Below are 23,345 nucleotides of genomic sequence, written 5' to 3' on the forward strand. Positions count from 1 at the left end.
TATTAAGCAGATTTAGTTTTCATATAATGAAATGAGCTAAATAAATTAAATTTGTCTTTGTTTTCTAGTGTATGGTTCTAGCTTTACATGATTTATGGGAGAAACCCAAAAACCCCAAAAAGTTACTACTTAGAGAGGTCGGCACTGCTGACTTTATAATTGCAAGACATGCAAAATCACTGCCATCAGTCCAGGATTTACTCTCACTGTTGGCAATTTGTGATGACCTTCTTTTTTTACAGCTGGCACAAAACACAGTGAAACGAGGCACAGAAAGCTTAAAATGCCTGACATGACGTGCAAAATGTCCCTAAAGTGATGGGCTGTCATTATAAAAGTGGCATTTCATGTTGGTTACATAATCACCAGGTGATAATTCAACTATTCAAAATTGCAGCAACAAAACACAAAACCTTTTACTCTTAGTAGATAAAACAAAAGACTTTCCACTCTCAGTTTAGTAAATCAGGCCCCTGTTTTAACCTTAGTGGATATCAATGTTTGAAACAAGGATGCCAATGTGTATAAATGTAGGGAATGTGGAAACTGTTTAATACATTATGCAAGTTTTCACCTATTATACAAAAACCCTCCCCACTAAGTCCACAATTTGCAAGCTATATGAGCAAGTCAATTTTAGATAATACAGGATCAGTGTGCAGCATATATAATCATATGTGCCTGCTAATAAAGATTTGCCACCATGCAAAAAAATGTGTGACTCATGTCTGAGTGATAATGTAATTTCCAAATTAGTGAAGCAGTTCCTGCGGCAAAGCTACTCTATTTAGATCACAGAGAGTCTTTCCTGTTGTGTTTACTATCTCAGAAACGATGATCTGCAAGTGGCTGCACAAGATGATGGATTTATCAACAACTTTCTCCGATTATGTTTGACAGTATTGTTGTATTTTTAATTAAAAGCTCAAAGCCGGATAATTCGTTCAGCTTTCACAGTCCATAGAGCGGAGTTGCACATTCAGGGTACAAATGCTCCTGTTTGTCTGTGAGATCTTTACCCTGAAACTTGTGTAAAGAGGTGTAGGGGTGTGATCACAATATTCTGAGAATGAGTCCATGAAAGTCAGAAGTCTTAACTGATTTTCATTTCACTATCACCAAAGCTACAATAATAGAAATTCAACAATGACCCCCTACATGAAATTTAGGTCAAGAAGAGGAAGAGAAGTTGTGTGTGTGCAAGAAGCACACCATCAGAGCACAACTTTCAGGGAGTAATATAGAAACCGCAGACCCACTACAAGCTGTCTGTGAGTGCATAAGAAGACGATCTTAAGGGTGAGACTGGCTAAATTAAAATCAGCATTTTTGAATTTATAAAGCCTTTCTAAAAGATTTTCTGATCACATTCCAAACATCTGCTTTGTGAATGGATGGTTGCTTCTGTTTTAAGAACTGGGTTATTTTAAGTGATTTTATTGGCTCAGCCTACTTGACATTAAATTGTGTAGTAAGTAACTTATGGGCCCGTGACCTTAAATGAGTTTGATGCCCCTAAAGTTTACTGTCGATCTTCTTCATCGGGATTTCTGATTAGAATGTGTTTTTTGACCTGGCAGCAGTTGCATACAGTGCTGCCAGAGCAGCTTTTGCAAGGTCGTACTTATCTCAACACTTGAATTCAAAATCCTAAGCTGTCTAGACAGGTTAATTTTGTGAGTCACACTGCTGCCTGCTTTTAGTGCTATGTTCACAGCAAAAAGCTCTTTTGCTGGAGGTCTTGAGAGTATATATTTGTTTAAGGCAAATTGATTGCCAACCCCAACCTTCTACCTTTTTGTTATTCTGCCATGTAAAAATGCAGTTCCCTTGAGACAGCCTGAACTTGCACTTCCTGGACCACCTACCTGATTTCTATCCAACTAATTATGTATGCAGAGGTCTAGAGGCAGCGGCTTCTTCAACTTTCTCACTGACAATCACTGCAATATGTATTGTTCTTATTATTGTGCAGATATCCTTGTTGAAGCAAAGTCTGGAGATGCAGCTGTCCCAGTCGCAGTCGTCGCTGCAGCAGCTACAGCACCAGTTCAGCCAGGAGAGGGAGCACCTGAGGATGCAGCTGGAGGAGCTGCAGACGGAGCATCAGAGGCGACAGCACCGTCTGCAGGAGGCCCACCGCTGCGCCATGCAGGACATGGAGCACGCCAGGCAACGTGATTTGAAGGTAACATTAAAGTGACCCAAAAATGCTGCTATAGAGCTTTTTTGTCAAAGGTTCATTTGGTTGGTTGCAGCTTTCCTAGTGGCGTCTTTGTGGTTCCCATTTGCTGTGGGATTCCCAAGTACTTGTAGCTGTCCTCAATTTCTGCAATATCGCCTTCTGGTAGTGCAATCCCCTTAGTTCTGACTACCTTGCCTCTCTTTGTTACCATCCGACCACACTTCCCCAGATCGACTGACATTCCAGTGTTGTTGCTGTAGATCCTCGTGGTGTGGATCAGTGAATCAGTGTCTCATTCACTCCTACATCTCATCCATGTAGAGGAGGTGGATGATGATGGCTCCATTCTGTAGCTGGTATCCGTAGCCAGTCTTGTCAGTGAGGTTCAGGCCTGTGCAGAACAGCAGTGGGGACAAAGCATCTCCTTGGTAGATCCTGCAGTTGATGGTGTCTTGTGCTATAGGCTTAAACTTGGCGTGACGCGGTGTTATTCGCCATATCCCCATTCAGTTCCTATCTATATCTATATCATCGATAGATAGGTCAAAAACAGAATAGAGAAGACATACATTTTGTGTGACTTTATCGGTCTCTCCCATTGATGTGGAAGAACTTTGGTCCATTCTTCTTTCCAAGAAGTTTATAGGTATTGAGGTTTACACGCTTTCATTTATACACAGCTCTTTTAAGGTCCCACCGCTGCAGGTTGAGCTCCCACACTTTGACCTGGCCATTGAAACACCTTGATTCCTTTACTTTTTTAGCCAATCTGTTATAGATTTTCTGCTGTGCTTGAATTGTCCTGTTGCATGAGTTTGGGCCAAGCTTGAGCTGTCACACAGGTAGCGTATACAGAGTTGTCTCAGTCAATGCTAAGTGTCCAAGTCCTGTGGCTGCAAAACAAGCCCATATCATCACCCCACTTTGGTCTGGTCTATCCAAAGCACTGAAGTCTTACAATTTGTTTAAATACAGCTTTCCAAGCTTAAGCCATGCTGCCAAGTTCTTTTTAGAGAGAAGAGGCTCCAAACAGGCCATACTTGTTCAGTCTTTTTCTAATTGTACTGTAGAGTCTGTGACGTAGCTCTTGGGTTTTTTGCTGTTTCTCTGACATTGGGGTGAATTTAGCACTGATTGAACAATTGTGGCATTTTGTTTACACAGCACCTGAAGCTCCAGTACAGCAAGGAGCAACATTTTCTGCTTTTAGAGATTTTCACACTTGCTGATAATCAATTTATCAAGTGCCTCTGATTAGCCGCTACTGGCTACTACTTGCCATCTTTATTTTTTACAAAAGCAGTAAGAGTGTACTTAAGTTTTTAACAAGTACATAGAGTCCTCTGAAAACATTCTTTTTCTATGCCTGAAAGTTTTATCGATGGAAAGGAAATAAATCTAAAAATGTGTCATGAAGCAGTCTGACTGGCAAGATTTATACTGCAACACAGACTCGGGCCAAATCAGTACCATGAGCAGTAGACTGATCAGCCCAATAGACACATTTTGTTCATTGCAAATTACATGAAAATAATAGTTTATGTCCTATTTCAATCTTTTTGGATGGACAAGCTGCTAGACCTGCCACATTACAATCCCTTTGCACAACCCTGTGAAGACAAAGAGACCAATGATAACACACTGCAGAGCAAATAACTTTTTAATCGCTGCTGTTGTGTTTGCTGTTTGAAAGCTGAATTTGAAATTGATTTTGCTCCTGACAGAGAGTCTTTCCAGCTCAAATAGATCAATAGGCCTGCAGACAAATACAGAACTTAATACAAAATGTTGTTGGGAAGCGTGTACTGCTCTCGCTAATCAAAACAAAGGATGTGGGTGACATACGGAGAAATAAAACAGTAATTATAATAATACATCTCAGCGACCCTCGGGACCCCTACGTCTCTCTGCTCTGCATGGAGCATCAATCAGCAGTCATCAGTGAACACTGTCCTCTGCACTCAGTGTTCCCCAATCACCGAATACAGTGCATTATTATTTCTATTTAGTTCAAAAAGTGTGTTTTCTAAGACCACTGGGCCTTCTTCAGTTCTGAATTAGTTGGTTTATTATCTGGTTTATTAGCTCTAAGTGCTAAACCTTTAACCTAAATCTAAGCCTAAATTTAAACTTAATTCTAACTTTTACCCTAACTCAAACAGACTAACACAAGGGTGCTAAAAAGTGAGAGCTGATCAAGATGTTCTACATGTTTTCATTTATCTGTCTTTGTTTTCCTGTGGCAGATGACTTTAGTGACTCAGTCATGTTCTTTGGATGAGTAATTCTCAACAAAACAGCAAATAACAATCTGCCCATTCTCCACAGCCACATTTTAATAGGACTGTTACACACACACATGTTCAGTGAGTGCATCCCTTCAGCTCACCACTTTATAAAAGAGTCGTTTTATGATTGCCTCTGTGTGACACCTCTCAATTATAGCTACAAAACTATCTAGGTTTATGTAGATTTCACTATGCCAGACAGGGTATTGCAAAAAGAAAAAAAGAATGGTGACATAGACAAGAGACCGAGGATGCAACACCATCAATCTCTGGGTGATCACTTTGCACAGGTCACGTGGTAGGATAGCTCTAAACAGTCATGGTCAGACCCAGACTGATGGCAGTCACTGACACAGACTAGCGAAGGTTTGTAAATACCTTACAATAACACAGAGAAGAACATAAAAATTTGCAAAATGTGAGCAAACACTTGGCAACAGTGGAAAGGAAAAGCTCTCTTTTAACAGGAAGAAATCTCCATCAGAACCAGGCTCAGGGAGGGGCAGCCATCTGCCTCGACCGGTTGTGGGTGAGGGGAGGAAGACGGAACAAAAGCACGCTGTGGAAGAGAGACAGAGGTTGTAGAAAATAGATACGAGTGGTTTAATTAACTCCATATGCAGCAGGAGTCCAAGACTACATCATTTTTACTCCTTAAAAAAAGACCCGATGGGTTTTGCCATTACCCCCCCCCCAGGCCGACAGTAGTCCTCCATTTCAGCATAATAAGAACTTTTAGTTTTTATATGTAAAATGTTGCATTCCTGAAAAGTTTCATGCTGTTATTCAATGTAAATAGTTTAAACGACTACATGAACTGTGAGCTTACAGACTCCTGTTATCCTCTCAGCCAGTTAGAGATGCTCCTCGGGAGAAGTCTTACTTGACTTTTGAATGCAGTGGAGCCTTGTCAGAGTCAAGAGTAGAGTGGCAGTGACTCATCTCCATCATTACTCGCCCTGACTGACAGCAGACAGCCTCTCAAGCAGCTCTACTGACAGCTCTGTGTTTCCTCTTTATAATGTCAAAAACATGCAAGTATAAACACAACATACCCTCTCCTCAAGGTGCCAAGAAAATGTTCTTCAGCACTAATCCGTCCATTTCACAGTCAAGGTCGATTTGGATCAGTTTTACATCACAATTCCAAATCCCGTCTCCGTCTTGGACGCTGTAATTGTATTAATACTTTAAGTAGAATGGAGGTCAGGAAGCAGCGTCCTTATGATGTCTTTCTGGCATTTCCCACAGTACACATTTGTATGAGACTGTGTGTGTGTGTGTGTGTGTGTGTGTGTGTGTGTGTGTGTGTGTGTGTGTGTGTGTGTGTGTGTGTGAATGATAGAAAACAGTGAGTCACACAGCTCTTATGAAATCGACAGTCTTCATTATTTCCCCGTAAACCGAACTGACTGCTGTAACAAACACGCTCCTCTCTGTTATCTTCATCTCCTCCTCCACTTGTTTCTCCTCTGATGCAAACGCACACAGCACTGGTACATATTTGCTCACTATACCCACAAAATTGACCACTTTTTTTGTTGCTCAGAGTACTTCTTCCTCTGTCACAGACTTAGTTAATAAGCTGGGAAACCAAGTGTTAAAAGCTTTATGGAGGGCTTTTATGGTGACGGGGTGTTTGTTTCTGTCGGAGCGCAGGGAGAGAAAACTCAATTATCCCGTGTGGAGGCATTTGAAGGATGATTTGTGATTTGTCAGTGTGTGTGTAGGTGTGTGTGTCTGTGCGGGGTGGGGGGGGTGGGGGGGTGATGAGAGGTACATTCATATTGTCTGGTGTTATCTCTTCACACTTCACAGGAAGTTATATCCAGGGAGTAATACATTTGTTCCAAATCCTTGCTATATACGCACATACACACACATTCAAATAACCAAAGTTTGCTCCCAGACTCTCTGCAACAAAAAGCTGCAAATAGAAGCAGTGAATGAGGGTGAGGCAATTGACACTATATGGAATTTCCTATCTTTTGTCTTAGTTATTTCTCCAATACTTACTTGCCTTCTTTTGTCTGCACGCTAAGGGAAAGAATGATTTCACCTTCAACAGTGGTGTTTTTTAAAAGGATGTGTAGATATTAATTCAAATAAATATTTAAAAAATTGCAGGCACCCACCACCCACTGAAATATCACTGTCAGATGGATTGATGTTATTCGTTTTACTGACATAAATCCTTCCTGTTGATGCAGTCATGTAAAAAGGTTTTCACACAAGATATGAAGTCCTGTGAAAAGTAACACTAACTGCTTCAATAGGAATTTAGAGGGTTACATGTTAAACAGCCTCATTGGACTAGTCATGTGTCTCTAATCAAATGCACTTGATTGATTGATAATCAGCAAATGTGACCATCTCTGTAAAAGCAGAGGTTGTGACAGTCACAATCTTTCCAGCACTTTCAGCCCAAGTTTGGATCGTGTAGTGCATAGAGAAATAACAAAAAATCCTAAAGCTACATCTCAGACTCAGACTTAAGCTGGTGTGTTAAATACTAAAGTTCATAATAAGCGTATCATTAGAAAAAGTCTGATCAACTATGACTTGTTTTAAAGGGTTGCCGGCAGAAAGCCTTGGACAGTATGGCTTAGGTTTGTATCTGAATAAACCACAAGACATCTGAACCAAAGCTCTTTGGATAGACAAGACCAAGGTGGAGACAAATGCTTCGAACCAGCTGTCAAGGACAGTGATGGAGGAGTGATGATCGGGGCTTGTTTTGCAGCCATGGGTCCTGGGTACCATGTAGTCGCTGAGCCAACCAGCTCCTCTTTATACCAAAGTATTGTAGAGCCAAATGTGAGGCGGACAGGGACAGCATCGCTAGCGGTAAGCGTAAAGGAGGTGGGCTTGCTGTTTTAGTTAACAACCGGTGGTGTAACCCTGCCAACATAACAATCAAAGAAAGGATTTGTTGCCCGGACACTGAACTGTGTGCTGTTGGACTCAGGCCGTATTATTTACCCAGGGAATTCTCTCACGTCATCTTGGTGGCTGTTTATGTTCCCCCCTCTGCTAACCCCACAGCTGCATGTGACACTATCCACTCTGCCATAGCTCGGCTACAGACTCAGCACCCGAGTGCCTTTATTGTGATCTCGGGTGACTTCAACCATGTATCACTGGACAATACACTACCAACATTCAAACAATATGTGGACTGTCCCACCAGGGGAGAGAAAACTTTAGACTTACTGTATGCTAACGTCAAGGATGCATACAGCTCCTCCTCCCTCCCCCCACTTGGTAGGTCAGATCATAACCTGATTCACCTCACCCCCCGCTATGTGCCAATTGTGAGGAGGGAACCTGTGACCACCAGGACTGTTAGGAGGTGGTCAGAGGAGGCAATAGCGGAACTACAGGGCTGTTTCGAGGTGACCGACTGGGAAACACTCTGTGAGCCTCACGCCGAGGACATCAATGGGCTTACTGAGTGTATCACAGACTACATAACTTTCTGCACCGACTCCATTGTTCCAGCTCAGACTGTTCATTGTTACCCAAATAACAAGCCGTGGGTGACTAAGGACATCAAAGCCCTCCTCAACAACAAGAAGAGGGCTTTCAGAGGGGGCAACAAAGAGGAGGTGAGGAAGGTCCAGGTGTTACTAAAGGACAAGATCAGAGAGGCTAAGGACAATTACAGGAGGAAGCTGGAGTGGAAACTCCAGCAGAACAGCATGAGAGAGGTGTGGAGGGGCATGAAGACCATCACTGGATTCAGGCCAACCAACAGCAGGGGAGCTGAGGGAGGTGAGAATAGAGCCGACGAGTTGAATCTGTTTTTCAATAGATTCGACACCACAGTGTCTGCTCCCACCCCCACAACCTCACCTGCAGTCAGCCTGGAATCCAGAGCCACACCACTGTGCCAGCCTCTCTCTTCACATGTTGCCTCCTGTGAGATTCCTGACACCCCTCCCCCACCCATCACCTTCACTCAATACCAGGTTGAGATGCAAATGAGGAGACTTCACTCAGGCAAGTCTGCTGGACCAGACGGAGTGAGTCCCCTTGTCCTCAAGGCCTGTGCCCCCCAGCTGTGTGGAGTCTTTCATAAACTGTTTATGCTGAGTCTGAGTCTGCAGAGGGTCCCGGTGATGTGGAAGACATCATGCCTCGTCCCTGTACCAAAGACGCCTCGTCCCAGTGGCCCCCAGGATTACAGGCCCGTGGCACTGACCTCCCACATCATGAAGACCCTGGAAAGGCTCATCCTGGACCAGCTGCGACCCATAGTAAGACCACATCTGGATCCCCTTCAGTTCGCTTATCAGCCTCGTCTCGGAACAGAGGACGCCATCATCTACCTGCTCAATCGTGTCTACACCCATCTGGACCAGCCGGCGAGCACTGTGAGGGTCATGTTTTTTGACTTTTCCAGTGCTTTCAACACCATCAGGCCGACCCTCCTGGGTGATAAGTTAGCAGCGATGCAGGTGGATGCTTCTCTGGTGTCCTGGATTGTTGATTACCTGACAGGAAGACCACAATATGTACGTCTCCCACAGTGTGTGTCTGACAAGGTGATTAGCAACACAGGGGCACCACAGGGGACTGTCCTCTCCCCCTTCCTCTTCACCCTCTACACCACAGACTTCAGCCACTGCACAGAGACCTGCCATCTTCAGAAGTTTTCTGATGACTCTGCGGTGGTTGGATGCATCAGCAGGGATGATGAGACAGAGTACCGGGCTGTGGTCGACTCCTTTGTCACGTGGTGTGAGCAGAATCATCTGCAGCTCAACGTGGCAAAGACCAAGGAACTGATCGTGGACTTCAGGAAGACCAGGAAACACTTGACCCCTGTTTCAATCCAGGGGGTCAGTGTTGACATTGTGGAGGACTATAAATACCTTGGAGTACACATTGACAATAAACTGGACTGGGCTAAAAACACCACAGCACTTTACAGGAAGGGCCAGAGTCGTCTCTATTTTTTGAGGCGACTGAGGTCCTTCAACATCTGCCAGAAAATGCTGAGGATTTTCTATGAGTCTGTGGTGGCCAGTGCGATCCTCTATGCTGTTGCATGCTGGGGGAGCAGGCTGAGGGTCGCAGATGCCAACAGACTTAATAAACTGATCCGTAAGGCCAGCAATGTTGTGGGGATGGAGCTGGACTCCCTCAAGGTGGTGTCGGAGAGGCGGATGCTGTCCAAGATAAAGACAATGTTGGATAACACCTCCCACCCACTCCATGACATGTTGGTCAGTCACAGGAGCTCGTTCAGTGAGAGACTGAGATTACCGAAAAGCACCACTGAACGACACAGGAAATCATTCCTGCCTGTGGCCATCTCCCTGTACAACGCATCCACTTAACACACTGTTTGCTGCTACAACTACACATGTTTCTTTTCCAAATATTTATTTATAAGTGACTTATGTATGTATGTATGTATATATATGTATATATTGTACTATTCTTAGTTAGCGTATTGTCTGTCTTGTCTTAATGTTGGTTTAAAATGGAGCACTGTAACAAAAAATAATTTCCCCCAGGGATCAATAAAGTATTCTGATTCTGATTCTGATTCTGATCTGTCTAACAGCTAAAGCTTGGTCTACATTGAGTCACACCATAGGACAATAATTCCAAGCACAACAGCAAATCTACTACACTGACTGAGACTAAGTCCAGACCTCAACCTAATTGAAATCCTGTGGTGGGACCTTAGGTCAGCTGTGCATAAACAAGTGACCACAGTGGTTCTATAATTTACTGGCTCATTGGGTATACTTAGTTCACACAGGACTTGTAAGATTACTGTGAAAATGTAAATTGTCGTGCCTGTGAATCAAGATTTTCTTCTAATTTGTGCATTACCTAGTGTTACCATCCATGGACACTTAAATTAGATAGTAAATTTTTTTTTAGACTTATTTGAACTTTAAATTTTACTGGTCACCACAACAGAAAACAGCATGCACCACTCAGTATTACTCCCATATTTTTTATCCAGAGTTGCCTCGGTAGAATGTTTCTGATTCGTGGTACTTGTGTAGCGCTTTTCTACTCTTTCTGAGAGAATAGAAGTACTTCTGGACATCTCCCATCCACACAGCACTTTATTCTGCTGTTAACCTTTTTTTTTTTTCTTATCACACACACATTCCCACTCCAATGAATTCACCAGGGGCAATTTGGAGTTCTGTGTCTTTCCCAAGGACACTTCAAGAGATGGAGTGTATGAGCCAGGGATCACACCACTGACCATCTGACTAATAGATCACCTCCCTTCCTGTACAGCAGCAGCCCAGTCAGCAACAAAAATGTCGCTGGTACCATTTTGTTAATCACAAGGTCATCATGCACTCAAACAGTTCCTGCTTTTGTCAATTTTACTTTAAATGTCATGATTAATTACAGAACACACATAATGCTGTGTTGAAGAAGCATAGAAACTGACTTTTAAGGCAATAAACTCTTCTCATACATCAAGCGCATCAAGTGGGGTCGTTTTCTCTGGCTTCAATTCAATCAGATTTCTTTTTCCAGCCACGAGAGTTGCTTTTTTCTGCCATAATTCTTTATGTGGTGAAATAATTATCTATGAGGAATGCTGAAAGTTAGTGTGCACATGTTCAGACATCACCTGTGCTACTTTTCTCCTGATCTGATCTGACCTTCAAGTCCTGCATTAAAAAAAAAAAAATCACCAAATCCCCTCAATCATCTCTGGAATAACGGCAGAGTGCAGTCATTTCCCACAGTCAAACGTTTTTACTAGTCAGGTGGTGTTCTCTGGTCAAAAAAGCTTTGAATAAGGTGAGCATTATTGTATTACAGCAGCTTCAGGGTTCAAACATGTTACCTGTCTTAAAACCCTTGTGTTGGCTGCAGGTTAGTTTAGGCATTAAGATTCTACTCAACAGTCTAAGATCTTGAATGCACATTAGACAGGCTTTTAAGCCACATCTCTTTCAGATGCCTCACTTTCTCCACCTGGGGACTCTCAGTGGTCTTCGGGGTCAGGATTCAGAATTGCACTAAAAGCAGCTGAATCAGTTTGCCACAAAACCTGAGGGTCAATGTTCTCAGTTCATGTCTTTGTATGTTTACCCGAAGCTCTTGTTCTTCGGTATCACCACTTTTACTTGTTAAATGGATTCAGCCACCAGAAAAGTAACAAATATTGACTGCTTGGTAATGGAAAGAAGATTGAAGAAGCAGGCCTTCACACACAAACAGCACAGAGAGACAAGACAGGGGAGGAGGTGAATGTAACAACAGTTCGGTCAGTTTGTAATTAAAGGATTCACTGCAGTTAAGAGAAACTAATGCTCTCCTTTTAATTAAAGGAATAAAAGGTATGCTTTTAACTGACTCGGGGCACAAAAGCAACAATGATCAATACTGATGAATAAGATAGATTAGTGGCTTTTAAAACTCTTACAGGATTCGCTGCACATATGAACTCAGTGAAGGACATTAAGAATATCTATGATAATTAAAGGCTCTCCCAGATCTTAAAAAACTGCAGTGGTGCTACTTCAAAGTCAAACTGTAGAGCTTGTGTTTTGTGATGTGTTCAAGAGAAACAGAATACTTAGGCAAGGATTAGATGGATTAAATCAAGTCCTTAAGATTTGCTCAAGTCTCAAGTAAGGGCCAGTGGACCAACACCTAATCTTAAAAAGGAAGACAGGGAAAGAATGAGGCCCTAAATGGATTATTTGGAAGTATAAAATTGAGTGTAGTGTTGTGTCTCATGTTGGACACGATAGTAAAGTAGGCTGCCATGATTTATCTGCAAGCCCCTTTGTTACCCTCCTCCGGCCTAGCTTCTCTTTTATATTTGAGTGAAAGAGGTCTTTGCTGCTTTTCCTTCTTGGGCCGGGCACTGAGCATATATAGGGTACATTTTTCAATCGAAATGCTTATTTGCACCACTTTATGTTGCCATAAAGTGGTGCACACTTTTTGGCAGCATAAAGTGTGCACCACTTTATGTTGCCATAAAGTGATGCACACTTTTTGGCAGCATAAAGTGTGCACCACTTTTGTGTTGGAAGATTTCAGCTTACAACATCTTGAAGGTCACTTTGCATGTCTATTCTTTTATCTGTGCCAAGATTATACCAACCGCTTACTTCACTCATGGCGTCAGGTTAGCTACATAAAGGTCGACGAAACACAACCAGACAACAAAATAATAATCAAAGTCAAATTTACACCATAGAGTATTTTCAGAAAAGTTTATCCATGACCTTGATCCTTGAGGTTGAGGTAGCTGAGATTCAAACATGTCATCGATTTTTACTAGATGCACCAATGGTATCAATTTGAAAAAGTTATGTTGCATCGTTCTCAATTTATCACATGTGAAAATCATGACTGAGGGGTTAAAAGTGCTGGAAACGGCAGTTCCTTCAGTCGCCACTTGAGGCAGGCTCAGAAAGTGAATGAGCACTCATAGACTCACATGTTAAAATGCCCCAATTTACAGCAGAAGCAAACATGTTTTCAAGTTAGTACAAAAATGGTTTTGGCTTCGGTGGATAGTTTGACATCAGCTGTTTAGCGAGTCAATTTGTTTTATAGTTCATTGGTCTGGATTAGGGATGGGTATCGTTTAGGTTTTATCCGATACCAGTACCAAACCGGTACTTTTTAAACGGTGCTCGAACCGGTGCTTAAAGAATGGAGAACACACACTTTGTCCAAAAACCTCTCGTGTTCAGCTGTTTTTTTGTGAAAAGATAACAATGTTAGCCTTTTCTGCAGCTATAGGGGATTTATGGCATCACTCTTGGCTGGAAGCAGTGCTTAAACAATGGAAAAAACAAATTTTGTCCAAAAACCTCTCACGTTTAGCCGTTTTCCACTTTTTCTTTGGTCATTTTAGCCTTTTTGGCCAGGGTGAAAGGAGCATCTGCCATCAAACAAGACAGCCGCATGTAACTATGACGGTGTTTGCTAGTTCACCTTACATGCATTAATGTAATAACGTGGTGAGCCTACTCAACGTAAATTACACACGAACAACATTAAGCGACTCACCCAGAGAAGAACGGCTGCTGCTGCCATCATCATCCTCATCATTCCTGCTACACTGGCAGGGCTAGGGGCCAGGACTCTACTATTCGGATTCTTGGGGGATGTTGCTAACTCCGGGTCGATAACAGCCACCACACCCACAGTAGATGTGCTCGGTGTGAGGTCTTGCAGCAAGCTATCAAATACGGTGCATTTCTCGGCTTTAAAAAAAAAAACCCGCTATGTGTCGCCAGGTGTTTCATCAGATTCGAGGTGTTACTTCCTTTGCACAGTATCACCTTAAAGCACTTGTTGCAGGCTGCTGAGTTTGCATCTTTTGCTGTGAAGTACAGCCAGACTTTGACCGCTTCACCTTGGGCATTTTTAATCTGTAGCTCTGCTCTAAAAGAACGTACGTACCTGGGCCCGCCTACTATCCTCGGAAACGTAAAATGATTGGCTAGAATCTAAAGTGTATCTCAGCTGAGGAAAAACAAAGCACCGAAATGTGCGCTGCTTTTCGGTCTGGTTACTACCGTTTATGTCAGAACCGGTGCCATTATGGCACCAGATACCGGTACCCATCCCTAGTCTGGATACAGACTTTTATGTCCCTTGTTTGTGTGGTTGGTTTCTGTTTGGTAGATTTGGTAGAAAAAAGAAACTGTGGTGGCAACCAAAACATCAAATTTTAGGCATCAACATGTGAACTCCATACGCAGTGGATTAAATCACACTGGATTCATTCATCATTGATACTCTGACTGTGTTTGAGATTAATCAGAATAATGTTGCCTTTTATTAAGTTGCTGAGGATTGTTACGTTATCTTTTTAGGACTTAATGTGATTCTAAAGTGCAAATAGGAAAATTATGTAAAATATAAAGCAGCTTTTCATCGTGAGAAAACAGAGAGACCTGTTATAGCAGATAAATGACTGAATCCACTATAAATAGCAGTTATTTCTTTTCTTTTTTCTTTCTGATGTCATTAATGCACTGTGCTGCTTTTGGTGCTTTTGAAGGGTTACCATAAAAACAGCATGGGAGCCCCGTCGAACACTGAATAACCAGGGCTGCTGTCCGCCAACTCAGAGCGAGCCTCATTTCAATATTCAAGCATCTCTTCAATCCATGTATCATTTCCCAAAGGCATTACACACTGCTGAATCAAAATGCAGATGTTTCTGTCAGCCTCATTTGAATATCATTTTAGATCATTCTCGCTGATGGATTGTGGTTTAAAATTTACAAAATGGCACCTGAACATTTCACTGACAAAGAAAAACGAGCTAAACTCAGTGTGAACCGTGGTGTGCTTTAATGCTTTGTGCAACAATGCAAATGAGATCTGAACGTCATCCAATATTTCACGACTGCTGATAGAAAAAGTATCAACGTTTTCCTTATTTATTGTCATGCTGGGTTAGTTATCTTGATACCATTTTAGACAAAGATGATTAGGTGGTTTGTCCAGAGTTGGAAAGAACATTTAACACTTTATATCGAGGTTCTTGATAAATTAAAAAGTCACTTGTATTGTTCTCATCTTTATTTTACATTTTTTGCCCTCATTGGTTTGACCATTTTCTTGGGGCTTGACATCAAGACTGAAATTCTATTCTGAACATAGAGTGTTACCAAATGCATCTGGCAACCAAAAATCTAATCAGACAGTTAAGCATTTAAAAGTTTTATTAAGTTCAAGAGTTGGGTTTTAGAGAGACGCACTGGAGTTTCTCAGATTAGATGATGGACTGTTGAGCGATTTTGACCAAGATTAGAAATCAGTGCATCAGAGGGACAGCTCAGGTTGGGTGTTTTGGAGACAAAGTTAGAGGTGACTCTAAGATAGTTTGGACATGTACAGAGGAGGGATAGTGGATATACTGGACAAAGGATGTTGAAGATGAAGCTGCCAGGCAGGAGGAAAAGAGGAAGACCTCAGAGGAGGTTTGTGGATGTCATGAAGGAGAACATGCAGAGGGTTGGTGTGACAGAGCAGGATGCTAGGAATAGGGTGAGATGGAGGCAGACAGTCCACTATGGTGATCCCTGCAGTTAAAGCCAAAAGAAGTAGTTTAGGTGGAGGCTACTTTCTGTAAATTAGAGGTATCATCATCATAAACACCTTTGTAAGCTTAGAAAAGCCTTGACAATGACTACTGTTAATCTCTAAAGAAGTCATATTGTACCAACTTATACCTGCATGTTGAAAAACAGCGCTTAAGTAGTACCCTGTGTGTGTAATCTCAGTGATAACTTTAGAGGACTGCTTTCTGGAAACAGAAATGAGGCTCCTGATAGATTGCAGAAACACTTTAATGGCCGTTTGACACAGAGACGTCAAATCCTGACAGCAACAGCAGCGCTGACTATTTCTCAAAGAAGTAAAAGCATGTTTCCTATAAACTGCTGCTAGAAAGGCACAAAGTGTGGATACTCACACATCAAAAACAGCCTTTTCCTGCCAGAGTAAACACTCAGCTGCCAGCAGCGTAACATTAGTAGGCCTTCACTGATGTTACGGTGTGTGTGTGTGTGTGTGTGTGTGTGTGTGTGTGTGTGTGTGTGTGTGTGTGTGTGTGTGTGTGTGTGTGTGTGTTTGTTTTGTGGCAACCCTCCAGTAAACAGTGCTAATGGATGATGCTAATGCTGTGTATGCTTGTCAGTTGTTTTTGCTAATAGTCAAATATGTTTTTCTGTTTAAACTGTTTAAGTTCTTGTTTGGAAACTAAAGTGGAAATCAAAGAGCTGAACGAAACAAAATGAACATATTTATTGTTTTATTAATTAAATAGTCGAGACTCTTGCTTTCAGATGCTGAATGTGACAAAAAGTTTCCAGAAAAGCTGAAAATTGGAAGTGTACACAAAGACTGCCTCTGGTGCCTTTAGCCTAAATACTAATTAATGTCTTTGTGCCTGTTCCTTCTTCATAGCACGACAACAGCAAAATTATCAAAAGAATCTGATGGCACATCACTCAGTTTTTCTCTCTGTGTCAATATAAACAGGTTTTTTGAAGGGTTACCATAAATTAATTAATTCCAGCAGGACATGATGTGAGCTCCAATCCTGGGAAATTGCCTGATACTCTTCTTAACATCCATTTGTCAGATCTTTCAGGATATATCTGCAAGCTTCTTAGAAACCCACCTCTATCCCATCTCCAGATTTCCATGTTTGCATGCAGAAGGATGAAGAGCAGGGATGCGCCAATCCATTTTTATGCCTAATATCCCGACGGACACCTTAGCTTTGTGTATCTGCCATTAAAATAGTGATGTAATACCTAAGCAGTGTGACACAAACAGAAAACAAAGACTGTCTGCCTTCAAAGTGAAAGTTGGGTGTTTTGAAACATGCTGGTTGCACCAATAAAGCACGCCGTTCAGTGACGGTGAACACTTTATTTCTGGTGTGCCGCACTTTTCCAAGTTCAGTAGCTAGTTGGCAAGTGTTTGCAGACAGGATGTTTTTTTTCATGCAAACTAATGGCAACCAGAACGATCTTCCAGCATCCAAAGCAGATGGAAATATGCAGCAATATGAATATGAAGCACTTCTGGACAGGAACGGCAAACCTTCTAGGAAAAGTGTTTATGAGACTTGAAATATGACGGAGAAAACTGTCTGCGCGTTCTTTAATATCACATCTCCAGAGCAGAGTGACTTATAATTTTTTCTGATATTTCAAATGTAAGAAATGTAAGAAAATAGCGTGTGCACTATGATGCATTCAGACATAGAAGGTGACCCCGATTTGTGCAGTCTGCAGCATAAATGGTGTGTTTCTTGATGCTTCAGTGGTCAGTTTCTCCTTTAGCTCATAGAGGATTTTAAATAAAATTGTTTTCTTTTACTTTCTTTCTTGCTCACTGTTCCATATCATTGTTTTTTTCCCTCTTGCCTCTTACTTTTCCCTCCCACTCCATCATTTCCTCCTATACTGTTCATTTTCTTGCATTTTTCCTGTCGCTGGTCTCCCTCTGGTCCTCCCACTCCTCCATTTCCCTCTTTCTAATTGTTTTCCTGACCTCTTTTTGTTTCTCTTTCACCCTCCTCTGTTTCCTTTTTTTACCCACCTGTCTCATCTCTCCATCAGGACCTGGAGGAGCGTCTCCGCCACCATCACCATGCAGAGCTGCAGTCTCTCAGAGAGGCTCACCGCCAGAGCATCGAGACGCTCAAACAGCAGTCAGAACAGGAGCTTCAAACGCTCCGCTTTGAACTGGAGGATGAGGGCAAAGCCATGTTAGGTAAAGTGTGTGTGTGTGTGTGTGTGTGTTTGGTTGCTCTGTCTTTGTGTGTGGGTGCATACATAAAAACAGATTAACCCACCCATGAATTTTAAGTATATTTTGCCTTGATTGGAGAGCTTTTATTCAGTCTGCAGTGATTTTTCAGTTTGAGCTGAAACTATAGAAAGAACAGAAGAATGTTTAAGTAGAACCGACAAGTTTAAACACAAATATGAATATATTTGTGTTTAAACTTGTAGGTTGAATATGAGACTATTGGCAGGACTTCAATTCAGCCATGAGATCCTCCCCCCTGTCTCGCTCTGTTTTCACACTGCCACATTAAGTGCTATTCCAGACTATATACAGCCTTAAGTGGAAGTCATTTATGAAACCCTCAAACACACCCTGTGGCAGCTGATTTGTGTCTACATAAAGGAGACTTCACACACCTATGAATATGGATTCCTGGTGGTTATTTCAGAAAAATCCAAATGGAAAAAATGCAGCAGGGGCTAAACAGATTCATGTATTTCAGAAGAAAGTCTTGAGTGAAAGAAGATACTGGCAGTGAAGGACTTAAAGGGAAAATTAGGGCTGCCACATTTATTGTGGCTAATATTTTATCCTCTAATATGTAACACAATTATTTTTCAAAAAATATATTTTAAACTGGATTTCTCTGAAATGTAAATGCATTGTGAGCTTTAGTTTGGCAAAAGGACCCAACACGTGTACAATGTCACAGGGTCGGTGTCTCTAGTGAGATTACCAACTCCCGGTGCAACTCTCTCCTCCGGTCCCAGCGACCTCCTGATCACCGGAGAGCCTAATAAGCCAATCAGCCCCAGCTGCCCTCCCAGCCTCCCGGGCATTGGCCCCTGAACCCACTGCACCACGCCTCCTCTGCAGCCGCAGACCACACAGTGTTGTTTTGGCATCCCCCAATTTTTGTAACCTGACCCCAGTCTGCAGGCAAAAGTGTGCGACAGGGTCCATCTGTACTAGTGCATCTACAATAATATGAAGGTCCAGGAAAAAGTTAGTTGTTTCAGGATTTATACTTTCATGTATTCTCCATTTATTAAATATTTATACATTTTGATTTGGTTTTGGCTTAAAGCTCATGAAAAAAAACTCACAAATCCATCACAAGTTTTATCGTAACATTTTCTCATTTTTATCAAAAAAGGATTCAAAATACAAAACTGTCCAATTTCTGAAAAGTGAGCTGGCTGACGAATGGAGCACAGACAGCACTGTGAGCAAGTCCAACTGGAAAAAGAAATCAGCATCTCTGTAAAGGACGTGAGCAGATGAAGCATAAAATCATGCAGTATTTATACTGTTTAAATTTTTATTTACTCAAACTTCAAATGAAATAATGAAATAATTTAAGATATTTTAAGATTTTCATTAGCTCTAAGCCATAATAATCAAAATTAAAACAAAGAAAGTATTAATTTATTCATTTTAAATGTATAAATCTATATAGAATATATAAAAGTTTACCCGTTTAAATTAAAAAGTGAAAAAAATGAAGATTTTCACAGTATTTTAGTTTTGTGAGATATACATGTACAGGCCTCTCTGTGATACATCAGCACAGCTCAGGGTTTCCCAGCTGGTGCAGACGGAGAACAGTTGGAAAAGATGAGGTCACATTATCACACATTTGAGCCAGTTTTGTTTGTGAGGACACAAATCTGTAACTTTCCAGCTCCCTGGCAACGTTCTGTTAATGTCAGAACGTGTTGGACTTTAGCAGCTGGTAACCTGGTCCGTTCACCATTAGTGAGTCTTGGTCATGTTTACTGCCTGCTCCACGCTCTGTTCAGACGGCTCATTCCCCCGAACCTCATGGAGTTTTTCCAACTAGTGGAAAAACATCGGAAGTGAAAAAGGACGGCTGTGGGAGATATCTGTTTCAATAAAACACTCAGAATTGGGTCCGAGGGAAAGTCATGCAGTAGAATGATGGGTGATCATTTTTGCCTGCTCGCTCACAGTTCGTGTTTTGTCCTGTTTGTCGGTTGTCGTCTCTTTTCAATTAACCATCCCCATCGATTGTGGCAGTTAACCACCCCTCCTCAAGCCCGGGTCTGATCTCATTCTGTCAAAAGACAGTCTTTCCTCCCCACTGCAGAACAACATTAAAGCGCATTTAGATAGCTGGTCTTGCACCGCGGTGCTATAGAAATGGCATTTCCGTGAATAATAGCTGTAATTTCAGAACGCAAGACATATGGATGTTTTCTACATGACTGTAGACAGACATTCTTTCATCACAGACTACATTATTACATTTCTCTGTCTTACGTTAATGTTGCTATTTGACAGGAGAAACATCTGGTCTTTATTATTTTCTCATTATAATGCAGTGTAGGGACAACAGAGTAAAATGAAACATCAACAAGGATCTAAAGTCTAACAAAATCATATAAGCACATAAGTGAAGTAAATTCTCAACCTCACCAAATATTTGGTGCCGACAAACCAGTACTGTGCTGTGATAAATGGTCTTCCATTACCCTCTATGTCATGGTCCTGACACTGGCAGGCTCCAGCGATAATATTATTTTATTACCTGTTCCTCCTTATATCTCTTACCTTTTTTTCTATCGTATCCCCATACGTGTGTATTCGCATGTTCTGTTTCTTTCTGTTTGCCCGTCTTCTGACTGGTTTTGAACTGCAGAGAGAAATCATGTGCAGTTCGTGACTTTGTTCTTCTTTTGTCTTTCAAAGCTAATAGCAGTGTGTTCCCTCACCATGCTTCTCTAAGCCATTAGACTGTTTGCAATAAAAGGTGTTCATTGAAGTGAGGATTAAAGGCCACTCGGGTAAAGGCAGCAGAGACATTCTCTTTATGGGCAAAGTTAGGGGGAAAAAAGTAATGTAGTAAGAATGCCTTTGGATGTAATGAGCTCTTTTTGCAAATAGACAAAAGGCTGAAAGGAGCTTTCTGAGTAAGTCTGAATCTGAAATATGCAGACTAGCTTTGCTTCATCATGTGCGTGATGCTCTGTGCAAATAAAATGTGACCTCCTGACATTCGTGTATTCGATCATATTTTTCCATCAGCCTCTCTGCGATCGGAGCTGAACCACATCCACGCGTCAGCCATCGAACACCTGAGACAAACCCACCAGCACGAGTCAGCCGCCGCCAAGGCCGAGCTGGAGAAGACGATCGAGAATAACCGGACACAGGTACTGTGAGACTTACTGAAGACGGGCTGGCTTATCACAACAGCATTTCCAACCACATTCATTTCCACCGCCACCACAGCACCACGAGCAACAAAGCTATGTGATGAATGGGCATCCAGTGAAGGATGAATCCTCAAAACACTTTACCATATTCTCTCTCTTCCATGGCCACAGTGAAGATTAGACGCACACAGTATTACATTCTCCTGTCATACACACCCGGCTTGACTTATGTGCACCGGTGAGCCATTTAATTTGGATCAAAGCCACAGGCTGCTGATATTTTTATGGATTTTTCTTTATTTCACCAAGTTTTTAAATTAGCCTGAGGTTACATCGAGGTGATTAGTCATATAATTGATTACTTGAGCAACAAAAAAAAAATTGAGGACAAGCTGGATCAATGTTAAAAGTGCTTAAAAAATAAGGAGCATTTCAAGAGGAAATGTTGACTATGCACCAGCTCCAGCTTTACCTATTGACTCAAAAATGAGCAATTTATAGGTGTCGCCTTGATTTGTGGAAGCTTTTTACTTTTATTTTTTTGTATATACTAAATTTTTACAGCCCAAGAAAGTGTTCATGTCCAAAGCAAATAGATACTCTTAGCGCTGAAGAATTCAGCCTCGGTTAAGCTCACTACATTGGTCTGTTTGCAAACAGTGACGTCGCCTCAGCTCCGTACCACTTATACCAGCACTGAGGGAGGAAATAGTCCCCACATTACGATAAGTGTCTCCACTCAGACACAGTGTGCACATCAGCGCTGGTATAAGAGGAGAAAAAAGTAGCAAGTCTTTTTCTTTTCAGACTTTTGCAACATCGCCCTCTGTATATGATGTCGCTTTTTTCATCTGGCACAGTTTGCATGGTGAGGATAAATGGGCCATAAAGAAGTGCCAAAAGTTGCACTTCCTCAAATGAGCACTTGACACACGGGTCTTTATGGTCTCCTTTATGGAAACTTTATTGCAGTAAAACATGTTTTATAGGCTGGTTTTTGTCTCGATTGTTAATTTCCCACTTCATAGAGGTATCGAGTCTGTTAGCTAGACCTAACTAACTAGCAGACATCTGTATGTCTGTGTGAAGCATGTTATCGTTAACTCTGTAATCCACCATCATGTCAAAATATGGACGCTTCTTCTTCCAACACACCAACGTGGTGGTGGCCAAAATGCAAAACTCAAGGCTTCAGAACAGGACTTCATTAATCAGCTGGTGAAGCCGTGATTGATCAGCCACCATCTATCTTCAGTATACAGCTCATGCTCAAATACAAAATAAGTGATAAAACATTCAGACACTAATGCAGTAATCTAGGTCGCACAGTCCTCTAAAAACAAAATTACTTTCAAAGAAATCAAAATCAAAGAAATTCAGTGGGATGGAGTCAATGTTAAATGATGCTACCAGCATCATATACCACCTGCTCACAAGCACACACACCACACTGCAGGCAGCCCTCTGAGCACCACTTGTAAATCTTTCTAATTACCCCCAGCACAGTGAGTTCCATTCTCATCACCTTATGATACAGATGTTCTAGCAGAGACACACAGCTGGTTCTCTTTAATACTGCCACTATGCACCCCCTAAATGCACACGTGCACACACCCCACCTTTACTCCCTCTTTAGTCACAAAGAGAACAGGAGGGCAATTAAAGCTAATAGGCACACGTTACAGTCTCAACTACCTGCCAGTCAAGCAGTGATGTTTGAATTATGCTTCAGCTGGAAATGTACGGCATGACTTCAGAGATAAGCAGAACCCCCTCTTAAACCTGTGCCGTAACCTCCCATCTAACCTGATACACACCTCCCAAGAAATGTAACTACGTGTTCAGTCAACACAGCCACTATGACATCATCAACCTGTTAGTGAGGATCTGTCTTAAAGCCTCAAACTGTTTTCACTCTGGTAATTTGAAACTGAATGTGACAAGCGAGGGGTGGTCAACTAGCAGTCAGCTATGAGGTAAAGCAAACTCTCCTTTATTCTTGTTTTTGACCACAATGTGGACCATGATTTGCAAAATTATCATCATATTTTATTTAAAAAGATTCAAAATGAATGACTGAAAAAGTAGCATGTTTTCTGATGTCATGGATTACAGGAGACAAGGGTCAGTTTCTCGTAGATTTCTACATCACTGTGTTCTGCCTTTTTTCTTGCATCCGAAGATTTATTTATTTATTATTTGGTCCTCTGAGATCCATAAAGACATCCAAGTTACGCGCTCAGACGAAGAAGTTGATTTGCTGCTCACAAAGCGATGTACATAGCTGCTCAATATTTTCTTTTCCTGAGGAAACACCCACTGGACGAGTTTCATTGGATGGAAGGTTGGATCCACAGGGGGCAAATAAATATTTGTCGGCTCATTTTTTTCTTGATATTTTTCTTGTTTTAT

The 23,345-nt window shown here is 41.7% G+C and overlaps 1 protein-coding gene across 5 annotated transcripts in view; it reads left to right on the plus strand.

Annotated features, from left to right (window-relative positions):
* The window catches only part of fam184ab (family with sequence similarity 184 member Ab), a 229,571-nt gene that overhangs the window by 164,469 nt on the left and 41,757 nt on the right, over window positions 1–23,345 (plus strand). For all 5 annotated transcript variants that reach the window (XM_076874063.1, XM_076874062.1, XM_076874065.1 and 2 more), the window contains 3 exons: window positions 1,976–2,188; window positions 17,583–17,736; window positions 20,803–20,930. In XM_076874063.1, coding sequence (XP_076730178.1) covers window positions 1,976–2,188; window positions 17,583–17,736; window positions 20,803–20,930 — 495 coding nt within the window. The remainder of the gene's footprint in view (window positions 1–1,975; window positions 2,189–17,582; window positions 17,737–20,802; window positions 20,931–23,345) is intronic.

The sequence above is a fragment of the Maylandia zebra genome, linkage group LG15, assembly GCF_041146795.1.
Source record: "Maylandia zebra isolate NMK-2024a linkage group LG15, Mzebra_GT3a, whole genome shotgun sequence".
NCBI classification, from domain to species: domain Eukaryota; kingdom Metazoa; phylum Chordata; class Actinopteri; order Cichliformes; family Cichlidae; genus Maylandia; species Maylandia zebra.